General features: G+C 41.1%; 1 protein-coding gene across 7 annotated transcripts in view; it reads left to right on the forward strand.

Moving 5' to 3' along the window:
* Positions 1–23202, forward strand: part of NARS2 (asparaginyl-tRNA synthetase 2, mitochondrial) — a 49344-nt gene that overhangs the window by 19687 nt on the left and 6455 nt on the right. For all 7 annotated transcript variants that reach the window (XM_089512948.1, XM_089512949.1, XM_089512951.1 and 4 more), the window contains 5 exons: positions 525–625; positions 10319–10451; positions 15696–15794; positions 18445–18482; positions 21188–21254. In XM_089512948.1, the coding sequence (XP_089369074.1) occupies positions 525–625; positions 10319–10451; positions 15696–15794; positions 18445–18482; positions 21188–21254 (438 nt within the window). The remainder of the gene's footprint in view (positions 1–524; positions 626–10318; positions 10452–15695; positions 15795–18444; positions 18483–21187; positions 21255–23202) is intronic.

Consider the following 23202-nt stretch of genomic DNA (forward strand, 5'->3'; position numbering starts at 1 on the left):
TGTTTCTGACTTTTGGTGAGTCCTTAAGGCAAACCTGTCATGGGATTTTCTTGGAAAGATTCTTCATAGGGGTTTTTCCATTTCCATCCTCTGAGGCTGAGATATTGTGACTTGCCCAAGGTCACTCAGTGGGTTTCCATAGCTGAGCCAGGATTCAAACCCTGGTCTCCAGAGTTGTAGTCCAATGCTCAAACCACTAAACCACACTGGCTCATTTACAGAAATATTGAACAATAATAGCTAATGGCACACTTATTAAAGGTTGCTAATGTCTCTCTTGTTAAGACATTTGAATCCACTGTTTGAATGTTGTATTAGGACTCTGGGAGACTCAGCCATGGAAATCCACTGGGTGACCTTGGGCAAATCACACTTTCTCAGCCTGAGAGGAAGGCAGTCATAAGCCTCCTCTAAGAAATCTTGCTAAAAAGAAAACCTCTAGGATAGGGTCCCATAAATCAGAGTAGACTTAAAGACATATAACAACACCAAAATCCATAATTTTCTTTCCTGACCTTTTGCAGCCCCCAAAGGAAGCTGGAGAATCTGGAGAAAACCCTTATTTTTTCAATGTTCCTGCATTTCTCACAGTCTCGGGGCAACTCCACTTGGAAGTGATGGCTGGGTATGTATTTATTAGTTTATTTTATAGTTCAAGTGTGTGCGTATTTGTTTGTTTGTTTAAGTAGACACCATAGGAAAATTGGAACTGAATTGCTGAAAGTAACCATAGGAGGCAGCCTATAGATGGGGCTAGAAACCCAGTTACAGGTGAAATTGTACCAAGAAAGGAGAGCAGGGACCTTGGAAGAAAAAAGAAATGAAGAAATGAGCTGGGATGGTCTCAATTTTGAAGGGTGTATAAAGAAACAAAGGACAGTACTGGGATGCTGAGAATATATATATACACCACTGTAGCTGCCATGGTTCAACGCTATGTAATTCTCGGAACTGTAGTTTTATAAGACATTTAGCCTTCTCTAGCAGAGAGCTCTGGTGCCACAACAAACTACAGATACCAGGATTCGATAACACTGAGCTATGGCAGTTAAAGTGGTGTCACACTGGATTATTTCTGTAGTGCTGATGCAGCTAAGATACAGTGATCCTCTCCCTTCTGTGAGTTAACTGAGTGCAAATTACTTTTGCACTTTGAACTCAGTTAGCAGTTATTGAATTAAGAGAGGATGAAGGTGGGAGGAGGAGAGATAAACTGAGGCATTTTTAAAGCATCTGAAAAAGCGGGAAGACAGAGGATTAATAAAGACATTCCTTGCCAAATCAGAACTATTGGAGGATTTGGAACTCTGATTTTCAGGTTTACATGAATGCAATTGTTTCCTGGCTGTAAACGTTCCCTCTTACTTGAAAGAAATAAGGATGAAAGTCACACATTTAATATGTATGTATCCTTTCCTGTCCTCCATGCTTACACTTATGTAACTTGTGAATATGTTTCTATTCACTGCACCTTTCTTTGTGCAGCTCTGCCCACTGACATGGGATTTCCTTATCGGTGAAGACTGGACCAGCTGCTTTTTGTAGTTATGGGACCAGAAACTGTAGCCTTAATAATAGAATAATTTCTCTTGCACTTCTTGCTGGGAGTTGCCATGTATAAAATAAAAGCTTTTCAACTTTTAAAACATACTAATACAGCAGCCCCTTAGTATCGACAGAGGTATGGTTTCTGGACCCTCTTTTCATGGATATTAAAATCCATGGATTCTCAAATCCCATGAGAGTAATGGCATAGTGAATGATGTCCCTTTTATAAAATATCAGAAGTAAGGTTTGCTTTTTTGGGAATTTATATCTTTTTGGAATATTTTCAAACCGTGGATGGTTGGATCTGTGGATAAAAAATCTGTGGATATGGAGGGTCGACTGTAATCCTTAAAAATTATCTAAAAATGGCTAGTGCAGGACCAAAGGCATTGCCCTAAAATGACCCAAAGGGAGTATGGGAAGTAATTTTGGTGCACTCCTTCAGGACTGTTTTAGTTCAAAGGAGGCCATTTGTCCAACAGGAAGTGACCTGGAAGTAATCTTCCAGATCCCTTCCTGTTGGAAAAATAGTCCTGAAATACAAGGGAGGGACAATAATACATTTGGTCCTTCGTAGCCTTCGTTTTCTGCATCCCTGGATTTAACCATCCATCGCTTTAAAGTGTTCCTCCCCCCAAAAAATCCAAAAAGCAAACCTTGATTTTGGCATTTTATATAAGGGACACCATTTCACTATGCCACTGGATTTAATAGGATTTGAGCATCCACAGATTTTGGTATCCAAGGGTGTTCCTGGAACCAAACCCCAGCAGATACCAAAGGCCCACTGTATAGTGAAATTGCTCCCTATGTATCCTGGGGGCATTTGGGGGCAAACTTTTTTTTTCATTGGCTGTGATGGAGGTGATGACCTTTCAAAGTCCCAGTGGGGTGGCAATGCAACTGCACAATCTTCAACAGTTGGCTGACATCCTGTACAAGATGCAGCAGTAGATTTGTGTTGTGTCCATTTTTGTAACAAGCAGCTGATTTTATAGCTAGGAAGGGCACTAAATGAGAACCAGTGTGGTATAGTGGTTTGAGCTACAGCTCTGGAGAACAGAGTTTCAATGACCACATGGCCACAGAAACCCACTGCATAAATCTGGGCAAGTCACACACTCTCAGCCTCAGAGGATGGCAATGGCAAAGCTCCTCTGAACAAACATGCCAAGAAACGTGCCAAGATAGATTTGCCTTAGGGATGTTGTAAGTCTCAAATGACTTAAAGGCACACAACAACAAAAGGAGCACTAAATGGCTAGCAGGTAGCCTTTTCCACTGTAGAACTAGATTTATTGATGCTTTTTCCTGTCACATCAGCTTCAACTTTCAGCAGTGTGAGACCTCCAAGGGTTTAGTCATTGGAAGGTCTCCTTCTCTGGATGTCTACAAAAAGATGCCGGACAGCAACCTGCTGGGGATACTCTAACAGGTGGAGTCTTGATCCCCTTCCAACTGTATAAATTCTATGATCCTTATAAAAATATTATAATGCCCACTGCCCATGCAGGGGTAAACCAAACAGGGAGAATGCATTAAAATGATACCCTGCTCTCTTAAATAGGACCTTATTTCTTAAGAGCTTAAAGTACTGTATGTTGGAACCATGCATAAGTATAAATTTGGAAAAGGCAGGGTCGTGTCTTCAAAATAATTACAGTATTGTTATGATGTCATTTAGCTCTGTTTTGTTCCCTCGCCCATCAGCCTGCAAAATAAACAGCCAGGCCTCTCCTTGTACAGGACAGAATGTTACTGCTTTACACTTTGTTCTTCAATAACATGTTCTTTTTTATTTGTTGTTTTTTTTAAAAAAAACACCAGGCATTTTAAGTGGATCAAATGCAAACTAAGTTTAGACGAGCTATATTTATCCTTGTAAAGAAATTTTTGTTCTCTAAGCCAAAATGGAATTCCAAACTTTCAGCCTTCAAAAGGGCTTGATAACCAGATCTTAAACGGATTACAGCAAAACGTCAGGGGCTTTGCTTCCAACAATGCTTCCTTTAAAAAAAAATCTGAGTTTTAAAACTGTGTCTTTCAGTTGACATTGGCAGCCATTTTCAATAACTGTGTTGCTTAAATGAGGTTTTAAAGGTGGTTGATGAAGAATAAATATGTTTTTCAAGCTCTCCCAGTAGAACAGAACTTTGAACGTTACTTTAAGAAAGTAGTCTAGTCCTGTTATTTATTGTGTTTTTAAAACTTGTTTTCTTGTTGTTATTGGATGCTGCATTGAACAAGAAACTTGTAACATTGATTATTGCATTGCCTGTTACTTTTACATTACTTTTCTGTGGTGGAGGGATCTTTAGGACTGATAAGAGCAAGGCATTAAACCTGAAAAAGTTCTCTTTAGAAGTACAGTTGGCCCTCTGCGTCCATGGATTCTTTATCCATGGATTCAAGCATCCACAGCTTGAAAATATTCAAAAATTTATAAATAAAAAAAACACACCTTGATTTTGCCATTTTATATAGGGACACCATTTTACACCACTGTATTTAATGGGACTTGACCATCGACAGATTTTGGTATCCACAAAGGGTCCTGGAATCAAATCCCAGTGGATACCAAGGGCCCACTGTAATTATGAAAAGTAGCAAGGAAACATTGCTGTTGTTGCTGTTGGCTGCCTTTGAGTTGACATCAACTCATGGTGATCCTATGAATGAGAGATCTCCAAGACCCCATGCCATCAACAGCCTTGCTCAGGTCTTGCAGACTCAGGTCCATGGCTTCCTTAACTGAGTCTTTCCATCTGGAATGCAGTCTTCCTCTTTTCCTACTAGCTTTTTCCTTACTAACCATTATATTAAGCATTCTCATGATGTGGCCAAAGTACGACAGGCTCATTTGGGTAACTTTTCCAGGGTGATAAGATGCAGCCTTGCCTGACCCTCTTGCCAACTGAAACCCCTTCTGTTTCTCTGTATTCTGTCCTGATGGTAGTAGCCTGATGTCCTGAGCACAGGTTACACACCAGCACAATCAAATGTTGTGGCACATCCATTTCTTTAAGAGAGATCCATAAGGTTTTTGTTTTTTTACTGCTGCAGAACCTTTATCCAGAGGTCTGCTCACATTATACAATTATACATTCCACTTTAACTGTCATGGCAACATCTCAGGGGATGCTGGGATTTGCAGTTTAGAGAGGATGTTTAGAGAGGATGTTTAGAATTCACTGCCAGAGAGCTCCACTGACTTCTCAGACTACAAACCCCAGGATTCCTTTGAGATCACAGCTGCAGAAGGGTTTAGAGACAGATCTTATCTTCTCAGTGAAACCTTCCTGTTTACAATTTTGTAAAAAATAGATGTGATAGCCACTCATGCAATGAAAGTGATATTTGGTCCTTCGCAATGTTGTAGCAATGGTTGTTTCCTTCCATGAGATGCTCAAGAAGGAACTCAGTGGAGGCAGATACTACTTCTTACTTGATGTATTTTCTGCATTTTGGTTGGCCAATATGGGTATCACTCTTTTGTGGATATTGGGTCTTCTTGTATTTTACTGCATGGCCAACACAGCTACCCCTGAATATACAGTCAGCCCTCCATATTTGCGGCTTTGATATTTGCGAATTTGATTATTCACGGATTTCATTAATATGTTCTCTCTAGGACTATCTAGGTCCTCCAGTTCAACTCTGTGGTCAACTTTAACTAAAAGTTGCACTGAAAGACCATTTGTAGCTACTCCAGTGCCATTCTATGGTCAGGGTATGTTGGACATTGACCACAGAGTTGCACTGGAGGACATAGAGATTCCTAGAGAGGTGTCCTTCAGGTAAAAACAGTGGCGGGATACATACCGCCATTTAGTACGTCTTCTATACGTACTAGGGTTAGGAAGGGGCGGTGCTTCCGCACCCCCCTAACCCTAGTACGTATAGAATACGTACAAGATGGCGGCGCCCCTTCCACATGGGCGCCGCCATCTTTGCGTATCGGACGCTGAGCGTCCGTACGCGTCGCGCCGCTTGTGACGTAGCGAGCGCGCCCCTGGCGCCTCGCTACGTCGCAAACACGACGAAAAAAGAAGCTCCATTTTGGAGCTTCTTTTTCGGTCCGCGCGGGAGTCGGGCCGTGTGAAGGCTCCGGCTCCCCCGCGGACCTACTGGCGGCGGCGGCAGAGCGCCGCAAAGTGGCGGTATGTACCCCGCCAGTGTTTTTGTTATTTGCGGTTTTTCCATATTCATGGGGGTCTTGTTCCCCTAACCCTAGCAAATATGGAGGGACAACTGTATTTCACAGAAGAAACACCTGTGATTTCTTTAGGTGTGGGAATCATGCAGTCCTCCAGATGTTGAGTTGCCACTCCCAGTAACCCTAGACAGTGGTATAGAATGCTGGGACTTCTAGTCCAACAACATCTGACGGACCACATGCTTCCGATTTATACTTTGGTTGCTTCTGCTTGCATTGAAGCTGTTTGCTTGCATGCACCAGTACACTGGTTTATTCACAGTAAGCCAAAATTCCGTAAAATTACAGATTGTCATGGCATTTTATAATGTCCCATAAATTCTTTAAAAAGGGAATAGTAATGTCCAGCAGGCCTAACTGGTGTCTCATATGAAAAAAGGTCAGATCTAATCATGCAGTGGAATCAGATGCTGGAAAACTGAATTAAGTGAATGAAAATGTAAAAGAAGAACAAAATGCAGAGGATAAGCCAAAGAGATTCTGTATCCCAAAATGTAGTACTTTTTTCTTGTTGTATCTTCCTTCCTTCCCTCTGGAACATCTCATATGAACACCCCATTCCCATCTGTAATCTGAAGTGGTATGGCTCATTCTGTTGTCTCAGATTACTAACAGTCACAACCTGGAAAAGTTACTTTTCAGATGACAATTCTCAGAATCTTTCAGTCAGTGTAATTAATTATCCTGGTCTGGAAGTGGGGTCAGTGGCTTTGAGAGTTTTAGTCCAATACTGTATAACAGTTGATCCACATTACACTAGACCGTTTGAATCAGTGGAAAATCAACATTTATTTATGTTTTATTGATTCAGTTTGTCTACTCTAACTTGAACTAAGAGTTGGATTTATGACTCCAAGTTAGAATTATTCAGGCCATAGCATTTGCAGTTTTTATGTATGGTTGTGAAAGCTGGATAGTGAAGAAAGTTGATAGGAAGAGAATAAATTTATTTGAAATGCGGTGTTGGAGGAGAGTTCTACAGATAGCTACTGAAAAAAAGACAAATGAATGAGTTTTAGAGCAAATCAGACATGGTTTCTTGCTAGACGTGAAGATAACTAAAGTGAGGCTGTCATACATGGGACATAACATGACATGATGGGTGGTGCATTTACTCTGTAGAAATAGTGCAGTTTAGCATTACTATAAGTGCTGTAAGTACAGTTTAAGTGCTGTAGCTCCATCCTATGGAATCCTGGAATTTGTACAAGGCACAAGGTCTTTAGCCTTCTCTGCCAAAGAGGGCTGGTGCCTTGCAAAACTACAAATCCCAGGATTCTGTAGAATGGAGTAATGGCAATTTAAGTGGTATGAAACTGCATTATTTCTGCAGGTTAAATGCAGCTGACATGGCTCATTGGAAAAGATGATAATGCTTGGAAAAGGCGACAATGCTGCAGTAGGAAAAGAGGAAGACTGCACTACAAAGAAAAACAACAGCAAAAGAAGCTTTTCCAAGCTCTACTAAAGCAATACATAGTACTCCCCACCTGTGTAGACTAAGGTCTAATATACTGTTGCAGTCTCCTTTGTCACAGCAACAGTTCTGGAGTTACTTGGCAGACAGAGTGTATGTTATTTGGCTTAATAAGATTGCTACTGGTTTTTAATTAACATCAGCAGGGCATTCAGCTTCACTCTCTTGTGGAAAATTACAGTTTGCTCAAGGACGTGGGAAAGAAGATTTGAATCAATGCCTTAAATTGGTGTGGTGTGTGATGTGTTTGTGTGATTTTTGCTTAATCCTCATCCAGGCAGGTTTTTAAAAAAAAACAAAAAAAACCCTCCATGGAGTCCCTTAATCTGGGTATTTTTATGGCACCAATGAGAATTCCACATATGGTGGTGTATAAAACCACCCTATGATTAGGAATGTAGAATTGAGGGCATTCCCTGATAGCCAAATCTCTGGAGGCAAAAAAAAAAAAAAAAAAATGCATGTTCAAATGAAGTGAGATATTTGTTTTGAGTCTGGGAAACCAGGGTTCAAATCCCCACTTGGCCATGAAAACTCTGGATGATGTGAAGTCAAAGGCTTTCATGGCTGGCATCCATAGTTTTTTGTGGGTTTTTTGGGCTATGTAGCCATGTTCTAGAAGAGTTTATTCCTGATGTTTCGCCAGCATCTATGACTGGCATCTTCAGATAATGCTGGCATAGAAGAGAGAGGGGTGTGTTTGTGTGTGTGTGAGCGCACATACACATAACGACTCCTGTTCTTATTTGCACACACACAAAAATTCTGAGTGAGGTCAATTTGCTGGAACATTACTTAGACATTTTTTGTCCAAGACCAAAAAAAACACCCTCTTGTGTGACAGATGTTTGATGTTTGGGACAGTGTTATCTTTAGGCGACAATGCCATAAAATGCTTGCCTTGTATGTTTGTGTAAATCCTGCAACAAAACATAACTGGAACTCTATTATTTTATGCCCTATCTGCCTAGATGTGGATTCTTCAGGAGTGGAGTGTTAACAGCCATGATTCTGTATTTTTTGACTTTGAAAAGACTGGGCATAAAATGCTGCTGCCTGAACCCCTAACCCACCCTCACTCACCCCCCCCCCCAAAAAAAAACCTTCTTCCTTAATTTTTCTTATCTGTAACATACAGATACACAAGAATCTTTTAGGCTTAAATACTGTTTGCGTATCTGAGCATTCGTGGCTTCAGCGGGTGGAAGCTAAGCCTTTAACAATGCGACTTGGATTAGGGCAGTGTGTTACCTAATTCTGTGCCAGGCTAGCCTGGGGAACAGTTTGGGTGGGCACAACCTCTATTCTTTTTTTGGCACCCTGTCTTTCCTTTATTCTTTGTCCTCTGTTTCAGAACATGGAAAGGCTGGCTTGGAGGCTGAAGCAAATAGGAATCTACATTGAGGAGTGATTTCATGCTCTTGTTGTGCTTGGGGGGCAAACCAAGGAAATGTAACTCTCAGAGAAGTTAAGGGAGGGTGTGTGTGTGTGTGTGTGTGTGTATTCTGTTGTGGTTTCTCCCACTTACCCCCAGTTCATCCCTCAATATGCCATTAGCATTATTAGCCGCTAACAAGTACTGCCATCAGCAGCAGTGCGGGATTACCCAAATTGAATGAATTTAGCATGTCTTGTTGGCTCAAGGAGACTTTGTTTTCCTGTCAGCAGACTTAAAGCGAGTGGATTAATTGCATAAATTTTAGTCAGAACATTGATTTAAAAATCTCATGTCCATACGCTCAGAATGCCTTCTTGTTTTCAGTACTTTCCCCATTCACAGGTCAAGCAGACTGAATTTATAAAACCGTCCTTTTTGGATCATTTGTGGATAGGACTTTTTTTTCCCTCCCACCTTTAAGCATGAAAAAACCTTTAAGTTGTTTTTCACGTAAGCATGATGTGTTTTTCCACATCATGTTCCAACCACAAAACTCATGGGACATTATTTTTGTCCCAGTAGAGAGCTAGTGTTGTGTAGTGGTTTGAGTGTTGGACTATGACCCTGGAGACAGGAGTTCGATTCATAGCTTGGTCATGAAACCTACTGGGTGACCTTAGGCAAGTCACATGCTCTCAGCCTCAGGGGAAGGTAATGGCAAACCTCTGAAGAAATCTTGCCAAGAAAACCTCATCATAGGGTCACCTTTGGATCTCCATAACTCGGAACTAACTTGAAGGCACACAACACACACATCAGGTATAGCTGGTGGCATCCATGTCAATGGGTTCCTGGCATTTTAGAATGAACTTTAAATGATCTGGTGATCCTATTGACATGAATGCCACTAGCCATGACTGGTCTTAGCATCCTGAAGCCTATTCCCAAAATAGGTTCAGTGCTTCGGATACATGAATTGCTTCTTCAAAGTCTGGATTAAAACCCAGAGTGGATTCACCACTCCAGGGACATGGGAATCACAAGACTGTTGTTGTTTTTGATGTTGTTGTATGGCTCCAAGTCATTTTTGACTTATGGTGACCCTAACGTGAACCTATCATGGGGTTTTCTTGGCAAGTTTCTTCAGAAGGGGTTTGCCATTGCCATCGACTGAGGCTGAGAGGGTGTGACTTGCCCAGAGTCACCCAGTGGTTTTCATGGCTGAGCCAGGAATTGAACCCTGATTTCCAGAGTCATGGTCCAATGCTTAAACCACTGCACCATCCTGGCCCGCCAAACCACAAGATGCTAGTGCCCAGTGTGTTACACTGTGTTGGATAAAAAAGTGCCCTTAATGGCAAAAGCCAGTAGATTTGTTTGTACAATTTTGTTTTTTCTTTTGTCTGTTAAAAACACTCAAACTTGAGGACATTGTTTTAAGCTCCTGAGGTGATAGCGTCACAAAGTTCCTACTCTGTAGGTCTACAATGTGAATTCTGCATCAGACCATGAAACTGAGGAAGTAAAATATTCCATTTATAGGATGAGATTTAAGTGGCCCCTGAAAGAAAGAAGGGAGGAGAATAGGTTGATCTCTAATGGAATGGAGTTCCTTAACAGGAGTGCCTCTACTGAGAAAGCCCTGTTCATCACAGCTGATTTGTCTTAAGACTATAACTTTCCCTTGCTTTCATTATAGGGCATTTACCAAAGTATATACTTTTGGTCCAACCTTCCGAGCAGACAATTCGCAAAGTCGTAAGCACTTGGCAGAATTTTACATGGTGGAGGCAGAGCTGGCCTTTGTTGAAAGCCTACAGGATATCATGCAGGTAAGCAATGAGAATGGAAAGTTGGCATGGTTTTCTGTTTTTGGCATCTCAGCTATTCATATTTTACACCTGTGCAATGAAGCCTATCCTACCATTATAGCAAGAATGGACAACTTTGGTGTGTCTGGGGGCCAGTTGTAGGTCCTTGAGACCTTCCTAGGCCACATAGACCAACCAGAGGTATCTGAAGGTCCACTTCTAATTGTAAAAAGCAGATACTTTTTGGTGTTAAAAGTATATGCAGCGCATTTTCAAGTCCAGTTCCTAGAAGCCTCCAAGAACAACAATGCCCTTCTGCTTTTTTGCAGGCTTTATGTGTGGGTGTGTAGGATCTGGGAGAAGGTCTGAAAATTGGCCTTCGAGTCTACATTATGGGCTACAGATTTTCCACCAGCAGGATGCACTGTATATTCAAGTGAATGATCCTCTCATTGCAGTTTTACTTCCCTAACTTGATTGCCATCAAGTGTATGTATGATGCTGGATGTTTTGTTAAACTGTGTGTGTGTGTGTGTTGTGTGCTTTCAAGTCATTTCCAACTTATGGTGATCCTAAGGAGTTTTCTTGGCAAGTTGCATCAGAAGGGGGTTCCCATTGCCATCCTCTGAGGCTGAGAGTTTTATGGCTGAGCTGGGGATCAAACCCTGGTCTCCAGAGTAATAGTCCAACACTCAAACCACTATCCCAAACCAACCACTGTGTAAATACTGTTGTTAGACCTGATTAGAACAGCCACTTTGAATCAGTGGGATTTATCTTTTATTGACTTGCCATTTTACAACTGATTAAATAAACCTACTCTATCAGCTTTTGAGATAGCATGTAAGTAAGATTTCCTCATTGTAAGTGCATGTGAGACTCCAGTATGGGATATTTCTTAAAACTCTCCTGTCAAAACCTGGAAAAGTTATTTTTAAAACTATAGCTCCTGTATTTTCAAATTGCTCACACTGGCTGGGGGAATTCTTGAAATTGTAGCCAAAAAAAAAGGGGGAAAAAGATCAAGTAGCTTTATTTATTAATTTGTTTATTTAAAGGCACCAGATCCTGCCTGATCTGGGAAGCTAAGCAAGGTCAACTGGTTAGTACTTGGGAGGGAGACTGCCAACGAATACCAGGTGCTGTAGGCTAGATTTTGGAGGAAAGAACTGGGAACTCTGAGTATTCCTTGCCTGAGAAAACCCTATGAAATTAATGGAGTTGCCATAAGTCACAGGTGACTTGAAGGCACACACACACATATTTATACCCTGCTTTTCAGCCACAAAGGCTCTCATAGAGGCTTGTACAATGCCAATTTGACCGTTCCATGCCCTAAGGCTAAATCTAAAAAAGTCACAGCACACAAGGAAAAAGGAATGGCAGTGTGGGAAGAGATTAGGTCCAGCAGAGTCTGCTGGTTCTTCTTTCCCTCCCAGGCCAGGGCAGTGGTATTTGGGATGGGGGAAGGGTCAAGCTGTGCAGAGGATGGAATGAGAGTACTGAGCTACCAACTACATTTTGTATGAATGGGAGAGTGCGGTTTGTGTCACTGTTAATTTGATTGAGATGTTAAGCACAGCTCTGATTCTATTTTTATATGAATTGCTCAACCATTTTGACAAACAGAAACTTGGCCTCTTCCAAAATAGGGACTTTGGAAGGACAAAAGCGTTGCAAAGAGATGCAGAACTAAGGGCAGGTTTTCTGCAGAGGTCGGGACGGAGAGATACGGCAAGAGTCCAGGGTGACCAGACATCCTCCTTTTCACCCTTCTGTCCAGGAGGAATTCCAAAATGCCCTCCATTCTGACCATGACTAAGAAGCATACATTTATGTTTATATTGGTGTTTTTAACTTTTATTTGGTCATGTCCTACATTTTTCTTGAATGTCTTACATTTTACAGTGCTTTGTCCTCGTTTGTAATTATGACATATGGTCACCTTGGAAGAGTGCAAGCTACAGGAAAAGAGATTCCACCTCAACATTAGGAGGAACTTCCTGACAGTAAGGGCTGTTCGACAGTGGAACACACTCCCTCGGAGTGGAGTGGAGTTTCCCTCCTTGGAGGTCTTTAAGCAGAGGCTGGATGGCCATCTGTCAGGGGTGCTTTGATTTGGATTTCCTGCATGGCAGGGGGTTGGACTGGATGGCCCTTGTGGTCTCTTCCAACTCTCTGGCCTGTTACAGACCGCCAAAATAAAGCTGCTTCGGGTCTCTTTGGAGGTATGCTGTTTAAATGATGCATGGGTCTTAAGAGTCCAGAGGTCGCACCAAAGCCACACTCCATTCCTAAGCACTGGAGGGCAGCTTTGGTGCAGCTTCTGGATTCTTAGGATGCATGCATCATTTAAACAGCATACCTCCAAAGAGACCCGAAGCAGCTTTATTTTGGCAGTCTGTAACAGGCCTATGATTCTATGAGTCTCTTCAATGGGTAGGAACTATAACTTAGTGATAGAGCACCACCTTTGCAAGCTAAAGGTCCTGGGTTCAATGCCCACCATTTCTGTTGTGTTGTTGTTGTGTGCCTTTGAATAATTTCTGACAGGTTCAGTGAACCTATCAAGTTTTTTTCTTGGCAAGATTTTTTCAGAGGGGATTTGCCATTGCCTCCCTTTGAGGCTGAGAGCGTGACTTGCCCAAGGTGAGTTTCCATGATCAAGCAGGAATTCAAATCATGGTCTCTCAGAGCTCAAGTCTCAGCACCCCAAACACTAGACCACACTGGCTGTCTACAGCATCTCTAGATGGAAAAATGAATAGGTAATGTGAAATGTCTTTCCTTGCCTGAGACTTTGAAGATCTGCTGCCAGTCCAAATACATCAGGGATAGGCAAAGTGCAGCCTGTGGGCAACATAGGATCATAGAATCATAAGAGTTGGAAGAGACCACAAGGGCCATCCAGTCCAACCCCCCTGACATGCAGGAACTCACAATCAAAGCACCCCTCCCCCCAAGAAATGGCCATACAACCTCCAGTGCCATTTTTATGGCCCCCGGGATTTAAAAATGCTCCAAAACACCCTATAGGAGGTGTGGGTCAGGGATTAAAGAATTACAAACACACACACACACAAACACCAAATGTCCTTCAATGGAGCGTGGGAGACATTTCCACTATGTTTTGGCCCAGGAGAGGCCTTTTTTGAAAGAAGAAGTGACTTTGACTCCTTTCTTGTCATTAAAAATATATCCTAGGCGTAAAATGATTCATAGAGGCTCAAAAACATGGTGGAAAGGGTGTTTGGGGCCATTCATTCATTCTTTATTTCCATTAGTAAATATGTGGGAATAGTGTCTGCTTTCCAATCAGAGTTTGGAAAAAGTATGTCTGGGGGCTACAGCTCCCAGAATTGCAGAAGCATCTGCATAATTATGTTGGCAGGACTTCCTTCTTTGCCCACGTTAATAGGATCTCAAATTTTGAATGATAGAAGTTGAGATAATTTAAAACACCAGAACTTGAATGACGAACAGGGCCCCTACTGCACCAAAGCCCATTCCTATTTATCCCAACTTCATTTATCTCAATATCATAATTTAAGTAAAGATGAAGAATTATTTGTTGCTACTATTATTATTAAACAATTAGGAATGAGAAACGTTTACCAGCCTACTGCACATCACTCATAGATCAATAAAGGGATCCAAATATAACTTCTGCCCACCACAATAATATCAGATAGGATATCTGAAGTGAGGGTTTCAGACATTGCAATTTAATAGTCTCTTTTTTAAAAAAAATAAAGTTACTTGGAATAAGCAGAAGTCGAAATGCTTGGTTGCAGTCACCACACTGTGTAGTCATCACTCTTGCACAAGCTTTGTTACATAGGGGAAAGCTTCCTCTTTCGAGGAAACGAAAGCATTGTCCTGGTTTTCAAGCCTGCTTGTGTCACCACATCTTAGCCATGAACTAACCATTAAGTTCCCACAATACGCAACAGTAAAACAGCTTTCTCTTGCATGGGAAAAAAGTGGGTGGCATGAGATGCATATTTTTTCCACGCTCCGGGAGAGCTATCACTTAACAAAACCTCAGAGAGGCAGCGTCTGTTTTTTCTATCTAATTATTGTACTTTCATTTTACATGAATAAAACAAAAGATAAACAATATCACATTTCAACCAAGACAAACACAAGGAAACAACAAAGGCACAAAAAAGAACCATAAAAACATTATGACATTGCATCTGAATCTTGTGCGCAATTCATTATAATTTACCAATCCTCTTCTTTTCTGACTCTTATTTCTTCTCTAGATCTTGGGCTCATTACAACTATTTTTATATATTACAAAAAATATCTTAACCAAAGATGAGTAACCTGACTTGGTGGTAGTCCTATTATTTCTATATATTGTATTTACATGCTGACTAAATGGATACCATGTTGCCCAAAAATTTTAATCCATCCTAGTTTCAATGTGAAGTTGAAGGCTTCCACGGCTGGCATCCATAGTTTTTTTGTGGGTTTTTTGGACCATGTTCTAGAAGAGTTTATTCTTCTTAACTCTGCTTCTGCATAGTTTTAATTTTAATTCCCCAGGCTTGTCGTGCGCGGAAGCTCACCTATGGCCTGGACGTGCTGTTTTCCAAAATCCAAACAAGATTAATAAAAATAACAACAATAACAACAACAAATTCAAACACTTCCTGTCCCAAGCATTTCAGATAAGGGATACTCTATATCGATTAAAAAGCAAATGTATCCATTTAAAACACAGGAGATGGACTATCGCATTAAAATGCACTATGAAAGTAATAATGCATACTTATCTGAAAGAGCTGTGTTCAGATGTATGCCCTACCTTTCAAACAGTTTGGGAGGATGTCATAACGGAATGTATGTTAAGAGTTCTAGAGTATTTTAAAAGGTTTATGAATGATAAGAGAGTGAGCATGGCAGAATGGTTTGAGTGTTTGACTACAACTCTGGAGACCAGGGATTGATTCCCAGCTCAACCATGAAACCCACTAGGTGACCCTGGGCAAGCCATATGCTCTCAGCTTCAGGGGAAAGTAATGGCAATCCTCTGAACAGCTTGCCAAGAAAACCCCATCATAGGTTTGCCTTAGGGTCACCATAAGTTGAAAACAATGTGAAAGCAGACAATAACAATGAATGGTGAATGCTGCTATTTATTGTAAATTATCTTCAGCCTAAGGTGGGAGATATGGTTAATAAGAATGGCATGCTTATCTGTATTAGTATAGTGTGCTCCTACAGATCTGTCTTTTTCCCACCAACTTTGCTTAGGTTATGGAAGACCTTTTCAAGAGAGTGACAGACATGGTTCTCTCCAAATGCCCTCGGGATGTTGAACTTTTTCATAAACACATAGCCCCTGGACAAGAGGTAAAAAAAGATAATAGCTTATTTGCCTTTTGATTTTTTTATTTATTTAATTTTTTATAATATTTCCATATGCAAATATGTCCCTACATTCTATTCTATTACATTTTAACAGATTATTTTATATTCCCCTCAGTGCCCCCCTTCCCTGGAGCCATTTGCATCCTTATATTGCATCCAAAATTTCAGTTTGTCTTGTGGAGGTAATGTTCCACCTCAATACTTTCTCAATAAATTCTTTCCAAATCCCTTCAAAGTCATTTCTTTTCCATAGTCCTTTTTTACTTTGAGTTTACATGTCAATTTATCATTGATGGCTAATCTCCATACCTCTTTGTACCAATCCTCCACTTCTATATCTATTTTCATTTTCCAACACCTTGCTATTATTAATCTCGCTGCTGTAAGCAAACTTGTTACCAAATCTTTTTCTTCTTTTTTCCATTTCTCTGAGTTATATAACAATAATAAAACTATACTCAGTCTTCTATCTATTTTTATATTCATAACATTTTCTATTTCTAGTATCACTTTTTCCCAAAAATTTTGTCCATATTTACCTTGCCACCACAGATGCATCTATGACCCTACTTCTCGACAACCTCTCCAACAATTTTTTGAATTATTCTTATTAATATTCTGTAATCTCACTGGAGTCAGATACCATTTCCAAATCAACTTATAATAATTTTCTTTTATCCGAACTGATAACTTTTTCAGATGTCTTTGTTCTCAAATTCTATCCCATTCCTTGTCATTTATTTTACATCCTAATTCTTCTTCCCATAATCCCTTTAAAATATTTCCTATTATTTGCCTTTTGAAAGTGGTAAATTTCTTGGCATATTGTCACATTTCAAGTGTGACCAAGTGGCTGGGGCCATTATGACCAGGGAACAGACTGAGCCACAACCACTGTGCTGTTCCTGAGTCTACTTTCTTATCTGACTTTGTGTATGTGTGCACATCGTTTTGTGTGAAGTCCTTTTTCACAGAGCACATAATTTTATGGGGAGATTGGTGAACTCTGAACAGTTACTTTTTTGAGTTGTTATTCCTAGAATCCTCCCAGGAATTGTGGCCACTGGTAACTTTTTCAAACTATAATTGCTACTGGCTTGGATGGCTTTAAAGGGCAAAGTGGCTGGAAAAATTCATGGAAGGAAGGAGAGATTCATCAGTGGCAGGTAGTAACAATGGCTAAATGGAAACCCCTATTTTGTTGAGGCATTGCTCCATTGAATACTAGCTACTGAGAAGGAACAGCGTGGGGGGTTCCACTTCTCATGTCTTAATTCCGGGAATCTTATTGGCTACTTGTAGAGATGGGGTGTGAGACTAGGAGGACCTTTGGTCTCATCCAAAATTTGGAAAGGTTACTTTTGACGCTACAACTCCCAAGAGTTCCCCAGTGACTGGGGTGGGATTCTGGGCATTGTCATCCCAAGAATAATTTATATCCCACCTCTCCCTACAGTTCGAGGTGGGTTACAGAATACAATGCAATAAATCATAACATATATAATGCAATAAAATAAACAACAGAATCAACAAAGCATAATCTCCCATTCCCTCCCACCAAGGGAAAAACAATAACACATAAAAATCCTGACTAAAATAATTAAAAAGGCAGATTGAAAAAAAGATAGTTTAGGGTAAGGAGGGCAATCAATACTGGAGTGGGGGGGTCACTTTGGGAAGGCCTGTCGGAAGTGCTCCATCTTTATAGTCTTTTAAAAAGCTTTTATGGTGGTAATATGACTGATCTCCTCCGGCAGGTCATTCCACACTTTAGGAGCGGCAGATAAGAAGGCCCTCTGGGAAGCAGCCACCAATCTGATCTTCATTGTGTGCAATAAGTTCCTCCAAGAGGACCTGTGTGGGGTGTACTATAAGGAGGAAGGCACTCCCATAAGTAAGCTGGGCCCAAGCCATGTAGGGCTTTTTAAAGGTGATAACCAACATCTTGAACCTTGTACTGTGCCTGGAAACTGATTGGCAGCCAGTGAAGAGATTTTAAGATGGGTGTTATATGGTCAGCTCTTGATTAACTGGTGACTAATCTGGCTGCCATACCCCTGTATGGTTCAGGTGCAGGCTATTTCCCAGAGTGTATCTCCCTGTCTGAGCTCCCAGCCACTAAGATCAGTAGGAAAAGCTGTTCTCTCAGTCTAGTTGGTGGGGATGCAAGAGAGGGCCTTCTTGGTGGCTGTCCTTAGTCTCTGGAACTCCCTTCTCGGGGAAGCCAGAATGTCCCCCTCTTTATTGTCCTTCCATCTTCAGGCTTAGATATTCAGACAAGCTTTTGACATAGAAAGTTTTTAAAGGGGGTGCTTCATTGTTTTAACTGAACTGTTTTAAAGAGTGTTTAAATCCTGTTAATTGCATTTTATTATTTTATTGCAGTTGAAGTGTTTTATTACTGCAAATAGTTTAATTCTATTTAATGTTCTCTTTTTATGTTTTTAATTGTATTGTTCTTTTAAATTGTGAACCACTTTTGAGTCCTAGTTCTGGGGGGGTGGAGTGGAACAGCATCATCATCGTTGTTGTTGTTGTTGTTATGAAAAACATGCAAACAAGATCTTTCTAGTAGCAACTGAGAATAATGTGTGTGTTTTTCTCTTCTCTCCCTTCTCTCCTCCCCATTAAGGCCAAGTTAGAAAAGATGCTGAATAATCAATTTATAACGTAAGCAAGTATTTTTCAGATTTGTTTATGTACATGTGTTGTTGTAGTAGTTATCAATTTGTTTATGTCCTGCCTAAAACTGGGACTCACAGTGATTTATAAAATTGAAAGAAATACAGTTGGCCATTGGAACTTGTGGGGGATTCATTCCGGACACACACAAACCCCGTGAGTTCCAAAATGCACATATATTTAAGCCCCATAGGCTTGAATGGGGCGTGTGCATGCGGTGTGTGTGCCATGGGCCTGTGCCCATTCATATTAATGGCGGTCGCCACTCCGTGGATTTCCAAGTCCGTGATGAGACACTCCTTCAAGTGTCAAGTTCCTAAACCATTTACGGCTTTAGAAGTCATCCATCAATTGAATTCAAACCAGCAGCAAATTGCCATCCAATGCAGCTTCTTTAAGACAGAATTATGTGCTGTTTGTATGGTATGCTGCTCAGCAGTCTTATTGCCACATTTGCACTAGCTGTAGTTTCCAAGTCTTCTTCAAGGGCAGCCCCACCTAAAGTGTATCACAGTAATCTAATTAAGAAGTTACCAGTACATGGACTACTGTTGTTAAGTTATTCCTGCCTAATGTAACCATCAAACTTTGGTCTAATCTACACTGCAGAATTAATGCAGTTTGACACTGCAGTAACTGCCGTGGCTCAATGAAATGCTAGGATTTGTGTGGTTTTTTGGCATCAGAGCACACTGACAGAGAAGTCTAAATATCTCAGAAAACTGCAAATCCCAGAATTCCCTAGCATTGAGCCATGATGGATAAAGTGGTGTCAAAGTGCATTATTTCTGTAGTGCAGATTCAGCCTTAGATGGAGAATGAAGTTCAGAAAAGTTGTCTTATACATTTATAGCACATTATCAGGATCGGGACTAGTCCGGAGCTTGGGGAAGTTTCTGTTTTGGACTACAACTCCCACAATCCCCCAGCTAACATAGCCAGCTAACATGCTGATGCAGGGATACTGGAAGTGGTACTCTAAAACAAAATCTGCATAATTTCCCAAGCCAGCCCACACATCTCTGCAATCTTCTTATTTGTTGCTTCTGTTCAATAACAAATATGAGCAGGAAGCATTTTCTCCCATACTGAGTGGTGTCTTGTCATTGCAGATCTCTTGTGAGATGAAAGAGGACCTAACAGAATAAACATTTACATGCAAATATGTAACAGAATTATCAAAGCAGCTTTTTTTGGTGGAAAAACAGAGACTGCTTCAGAATGGGTAATTTAGAGCAAAGAGGCAGCAACAGTGAGGCTGATTAAGCGTCTCCTGGCCCATTCAAACACTTTTCTCTTACAAACAAAACAAAAACTGTACACACTTTTAGTTCTTTTCCATACATTTGCATGTAATATGTAATGGGCTGTGAAGGAACATTATGCACTGACAAGTACAGGAATCAATTGTAATAATTTATCAGGTCTAACATGTACGGGTCCTTTTCATTGTAGTATGTGGCTCAGTAAGTTTTTTTTTTTTCTTCCCTGTCACCACCCATCAAATTGTTTTTCTGTGATGTGGCAGAAACCCCAAGGATTAGCTAGTCCAACCTCCTGTCAATGTATTCCTCACAACTAGCTATCCAACACTACTTTAAAAGCCTCTGAGGAAAGAAAGTCTTTAGCTCTCTATCTCTTAAAAGCACCATGAAAGGTTTCTCAGGGCAGCATAAATGAACTTTTGTTGTCTTCATTTCTACAGCTTCCCCTTTTCAAAAAAAATCATGGGAGCTGTAGTTCTGCATGGAGAGGCCTTCCCCAACCACACTCATTGTTGTTGTTGTTGTTGTTGTTGTTGTTGTGATGTGTTTTCAAGTCGATTCTGACTTATGAGAAGATCCCACACCCTCCAACACTTCACCATTGAAAACAGGGGCCAAGCATGTTTGCTGCTATGTACTGTATTTGTTATAATTCCAATAGCCACTGGCTTGATGCAAATAAAGTTTGATTTGGTTTAGGGAAAGTTGCTTTTTTAGACTACAGTTACCAGGAACCCCCAGTCAGTAGTTGGCCATGCGAATAAGTTGATTCTGGAAGCTGTAGTACAAAAAAGTGCCTTTTCCAAGCTCTGGACCCAACTCACCCTTTGCAAATAGTGTGGCTAATTTGGGGCAGCCATTTCAGTTTATCTAAGATTACAAAGCTGCCTTATATCTGTTCAGACTTCAAGGCCTCTTCTTGTTTGTTTCGACTGCCAACAAGGTCTCCAGGAACTGGGACAAGGATGCTTGCTGTCTCTTCCATTGCCTTGTCCTTTTTGACTAGAGATGCCAGATACCAAACCTGGACACTTCTGCAGGAAAATTATATGCTCAGACATTGAGCTAAAGTCCCTCTCCGAATAAATAACTTAGGTCCAAAACACACTGCAGAACTAATACAATTTTAGACCACTTAACTGCCCTGGCTCAATGGTGGGGAATTCTGGGAACTGTAGTTTTGTGCAACAATTAGCCTTCTCTGTTAGAGAGCTCTGGTGTCACAATAAACTACAATTCCCAGGATTCCCTAGCACTGAGCCAGGGCAGTTAAAGCTGTCTCAAACTGGATTATTTCTGACCTTAGTGATCAGATGGAGGTTGCTCTCCTAAAGCAGAGGGTACAAATATTTAAAATAAACACATGTTATGTCCTAAAATAATGTGTTTGTAAATGAATCCAAAGTGGCTTTTTTACTCCTCTTCTAGAATGCCATACACTGAAGCCATAGAAGTTTTAAAACAAGCTCGTGAAGTCTTCACTTACAAACCAGAGGTGAGTATTTGTGAGGGCTTTACTGAAGTCATTTGCGAGTGTTTGGGGGAGAGAGGTGTTTTTTTTCCCCCTGTGTGGTGGTATTTGAGGGTGGGTGTGAGTTGCAGACCTCAAGCATTTGGAACAGAGGTGAGCATGTGCCAGAGCCTGGTGGGCTCAACCATTGACTTTGGAAGCTCTGGAGGCCACAGTTCGAACTTTGCAGCTTCCATTTTGGCAACTGGATGTGATGTTGCATCACTCCAAATCATCTTTCAAGTTATGGGGGAGTTGTTTAATGTTTCAGGGTAGAAGACTCCATACCCTCCAACATTTCACAGATGAAAATTGGGGCCAAGCAACATCAGAGTATGGTCAAGATGGCAAATGTTATTAATGAAGAAGAGCACACAACCTAGGAGAGGCTGCAGCTGCTTGCTTTTGCCTGAGTCTACTGGAAAGGGCAAGATTATGCCCCCTTTTCTTGCTACTACTGAGTTAACTGAGTGCAGATTGCTTTTGCACTTTTAACTTTGCAAGAACTGAAAGAAGAGGATGACAGAGGATTCATCAGGACTTTTCCTGCAAAATCAGGACAGTTAGAGGGTATGGGAACTCCCAAAACATCATATTTAAATAATATTGACTGTTTTAAAGTGTTCATTTCAAACAAAAATCACTGAAGGGATTGATTTGAAGGGGGTTTGGGTGCTTAGAGTGGTCAGTGGGGTCCCTAAGGGTCCTACAAAAGCCCCTCGGGGCCACATTCATCCCAAGGTCTACAAAATTCCCACCCCCCGTTTAAAGTGTTGAAAAATAGATTCTGTCACAGACAGGTTGTTCTGTGCTGGTGCTGGGTGTCGTTCCAGACCTCCCCAAAACTTTTATTATTGAGCTCTACACACAAGATAAGCTTTATTTGGTAAATGATGCAGGAGGTGGCATGTAGCAGAGAAGCATTCCAGTCCTTTTGCTGATGGAGTGCAGCATCCCCTCACAGCCACTGGCAGAACTGGGTCCCTAAACAACTGATTCATTCCAATTCCCCATGGTTGGGGAACATGCAAACCCCTACCCCAGGCATGGCTGGTGGAAGCTTTTTGTACATTGCAGAAACAAAGAAAATTCAAGTGTACACGGACAACACATCTTCCCCTGCAATGAAAAATATTTGAGTAGGTTACCAACAGAGGACGATTCACTCCCCTAGACTATTCTCAGCCTTCAGATCTTCTTCCAGCAGAAAACTAATGCTAAAAAAAATGGAACAGTGTCATTTGTACAAATTAACATTTTCTGCACCAGTGGAGAGCTTTTATGTTTCACCATGATGTTAACAAAGACTCCAAAACCCATCTGCCTGATGGCAGAAACCCAACTCACTTCATAGATGATTTTAAGATATTTCAAGCGCAATGTTGTTGTTGTTGGGTGCCTTCAAGTCATTTCTGACTTATGGCGACCCTAAGGCAACCTTGTCATGGGATTTTCTTAGCAAGAGTTGTTCAGAGGGGATTTGCCATTGCCTTCCCCTGAGGCTTGGCCAAGATCACCCAGTGGGTTGCCATGGCTCAGCCGGGATTCAAACCCTGTTTGTACATTAGCCAGTCAAAACCTCTACCAGAAACTTTACATTTAAACAACACAACCTATAGAGATCCAATTTTCACAGTTTCAAGCTAGGATCTGTTCACACATGACACCAGTCCATGTACATGTTTTTCACCTTAGGAGTGTGCAAACAGATATCTCTCTGATGTTGCTTTTCTGTCTCTCTTTCCCTCACTCCCATTTTCTTCATGGAGTTCACAGTAGCATGCCTGGATCTCTCCGCTCACCCTGGCTTGCTTTTTTATGCTCTTTTTATGAAGTAGGTTAGACTTAAGTAATAGTTTCAAGCCCAAGGACATCCAATGAATTTTGTGGCGCAACAGGGATTTGAACCAGGCATTCTGGGTCCTACTCTTAC

Source organism: Sceloporus occidentalis, unplaced genomic scaffold (assembly GCF_023333645.1).
Source record: "Sceloporus occidentalis isolate IW3139 unplaced genomic scaffold, rSceOcc1.0.p SCAF_2, whole genome shotgun sequence".
Lineage (NCBI taxonomy): Eukaryota > Metazoa > Chordata > Lepidosauria > Squamata > Phrynosomatidae > Sceloporus > Sceloporus occidentalis.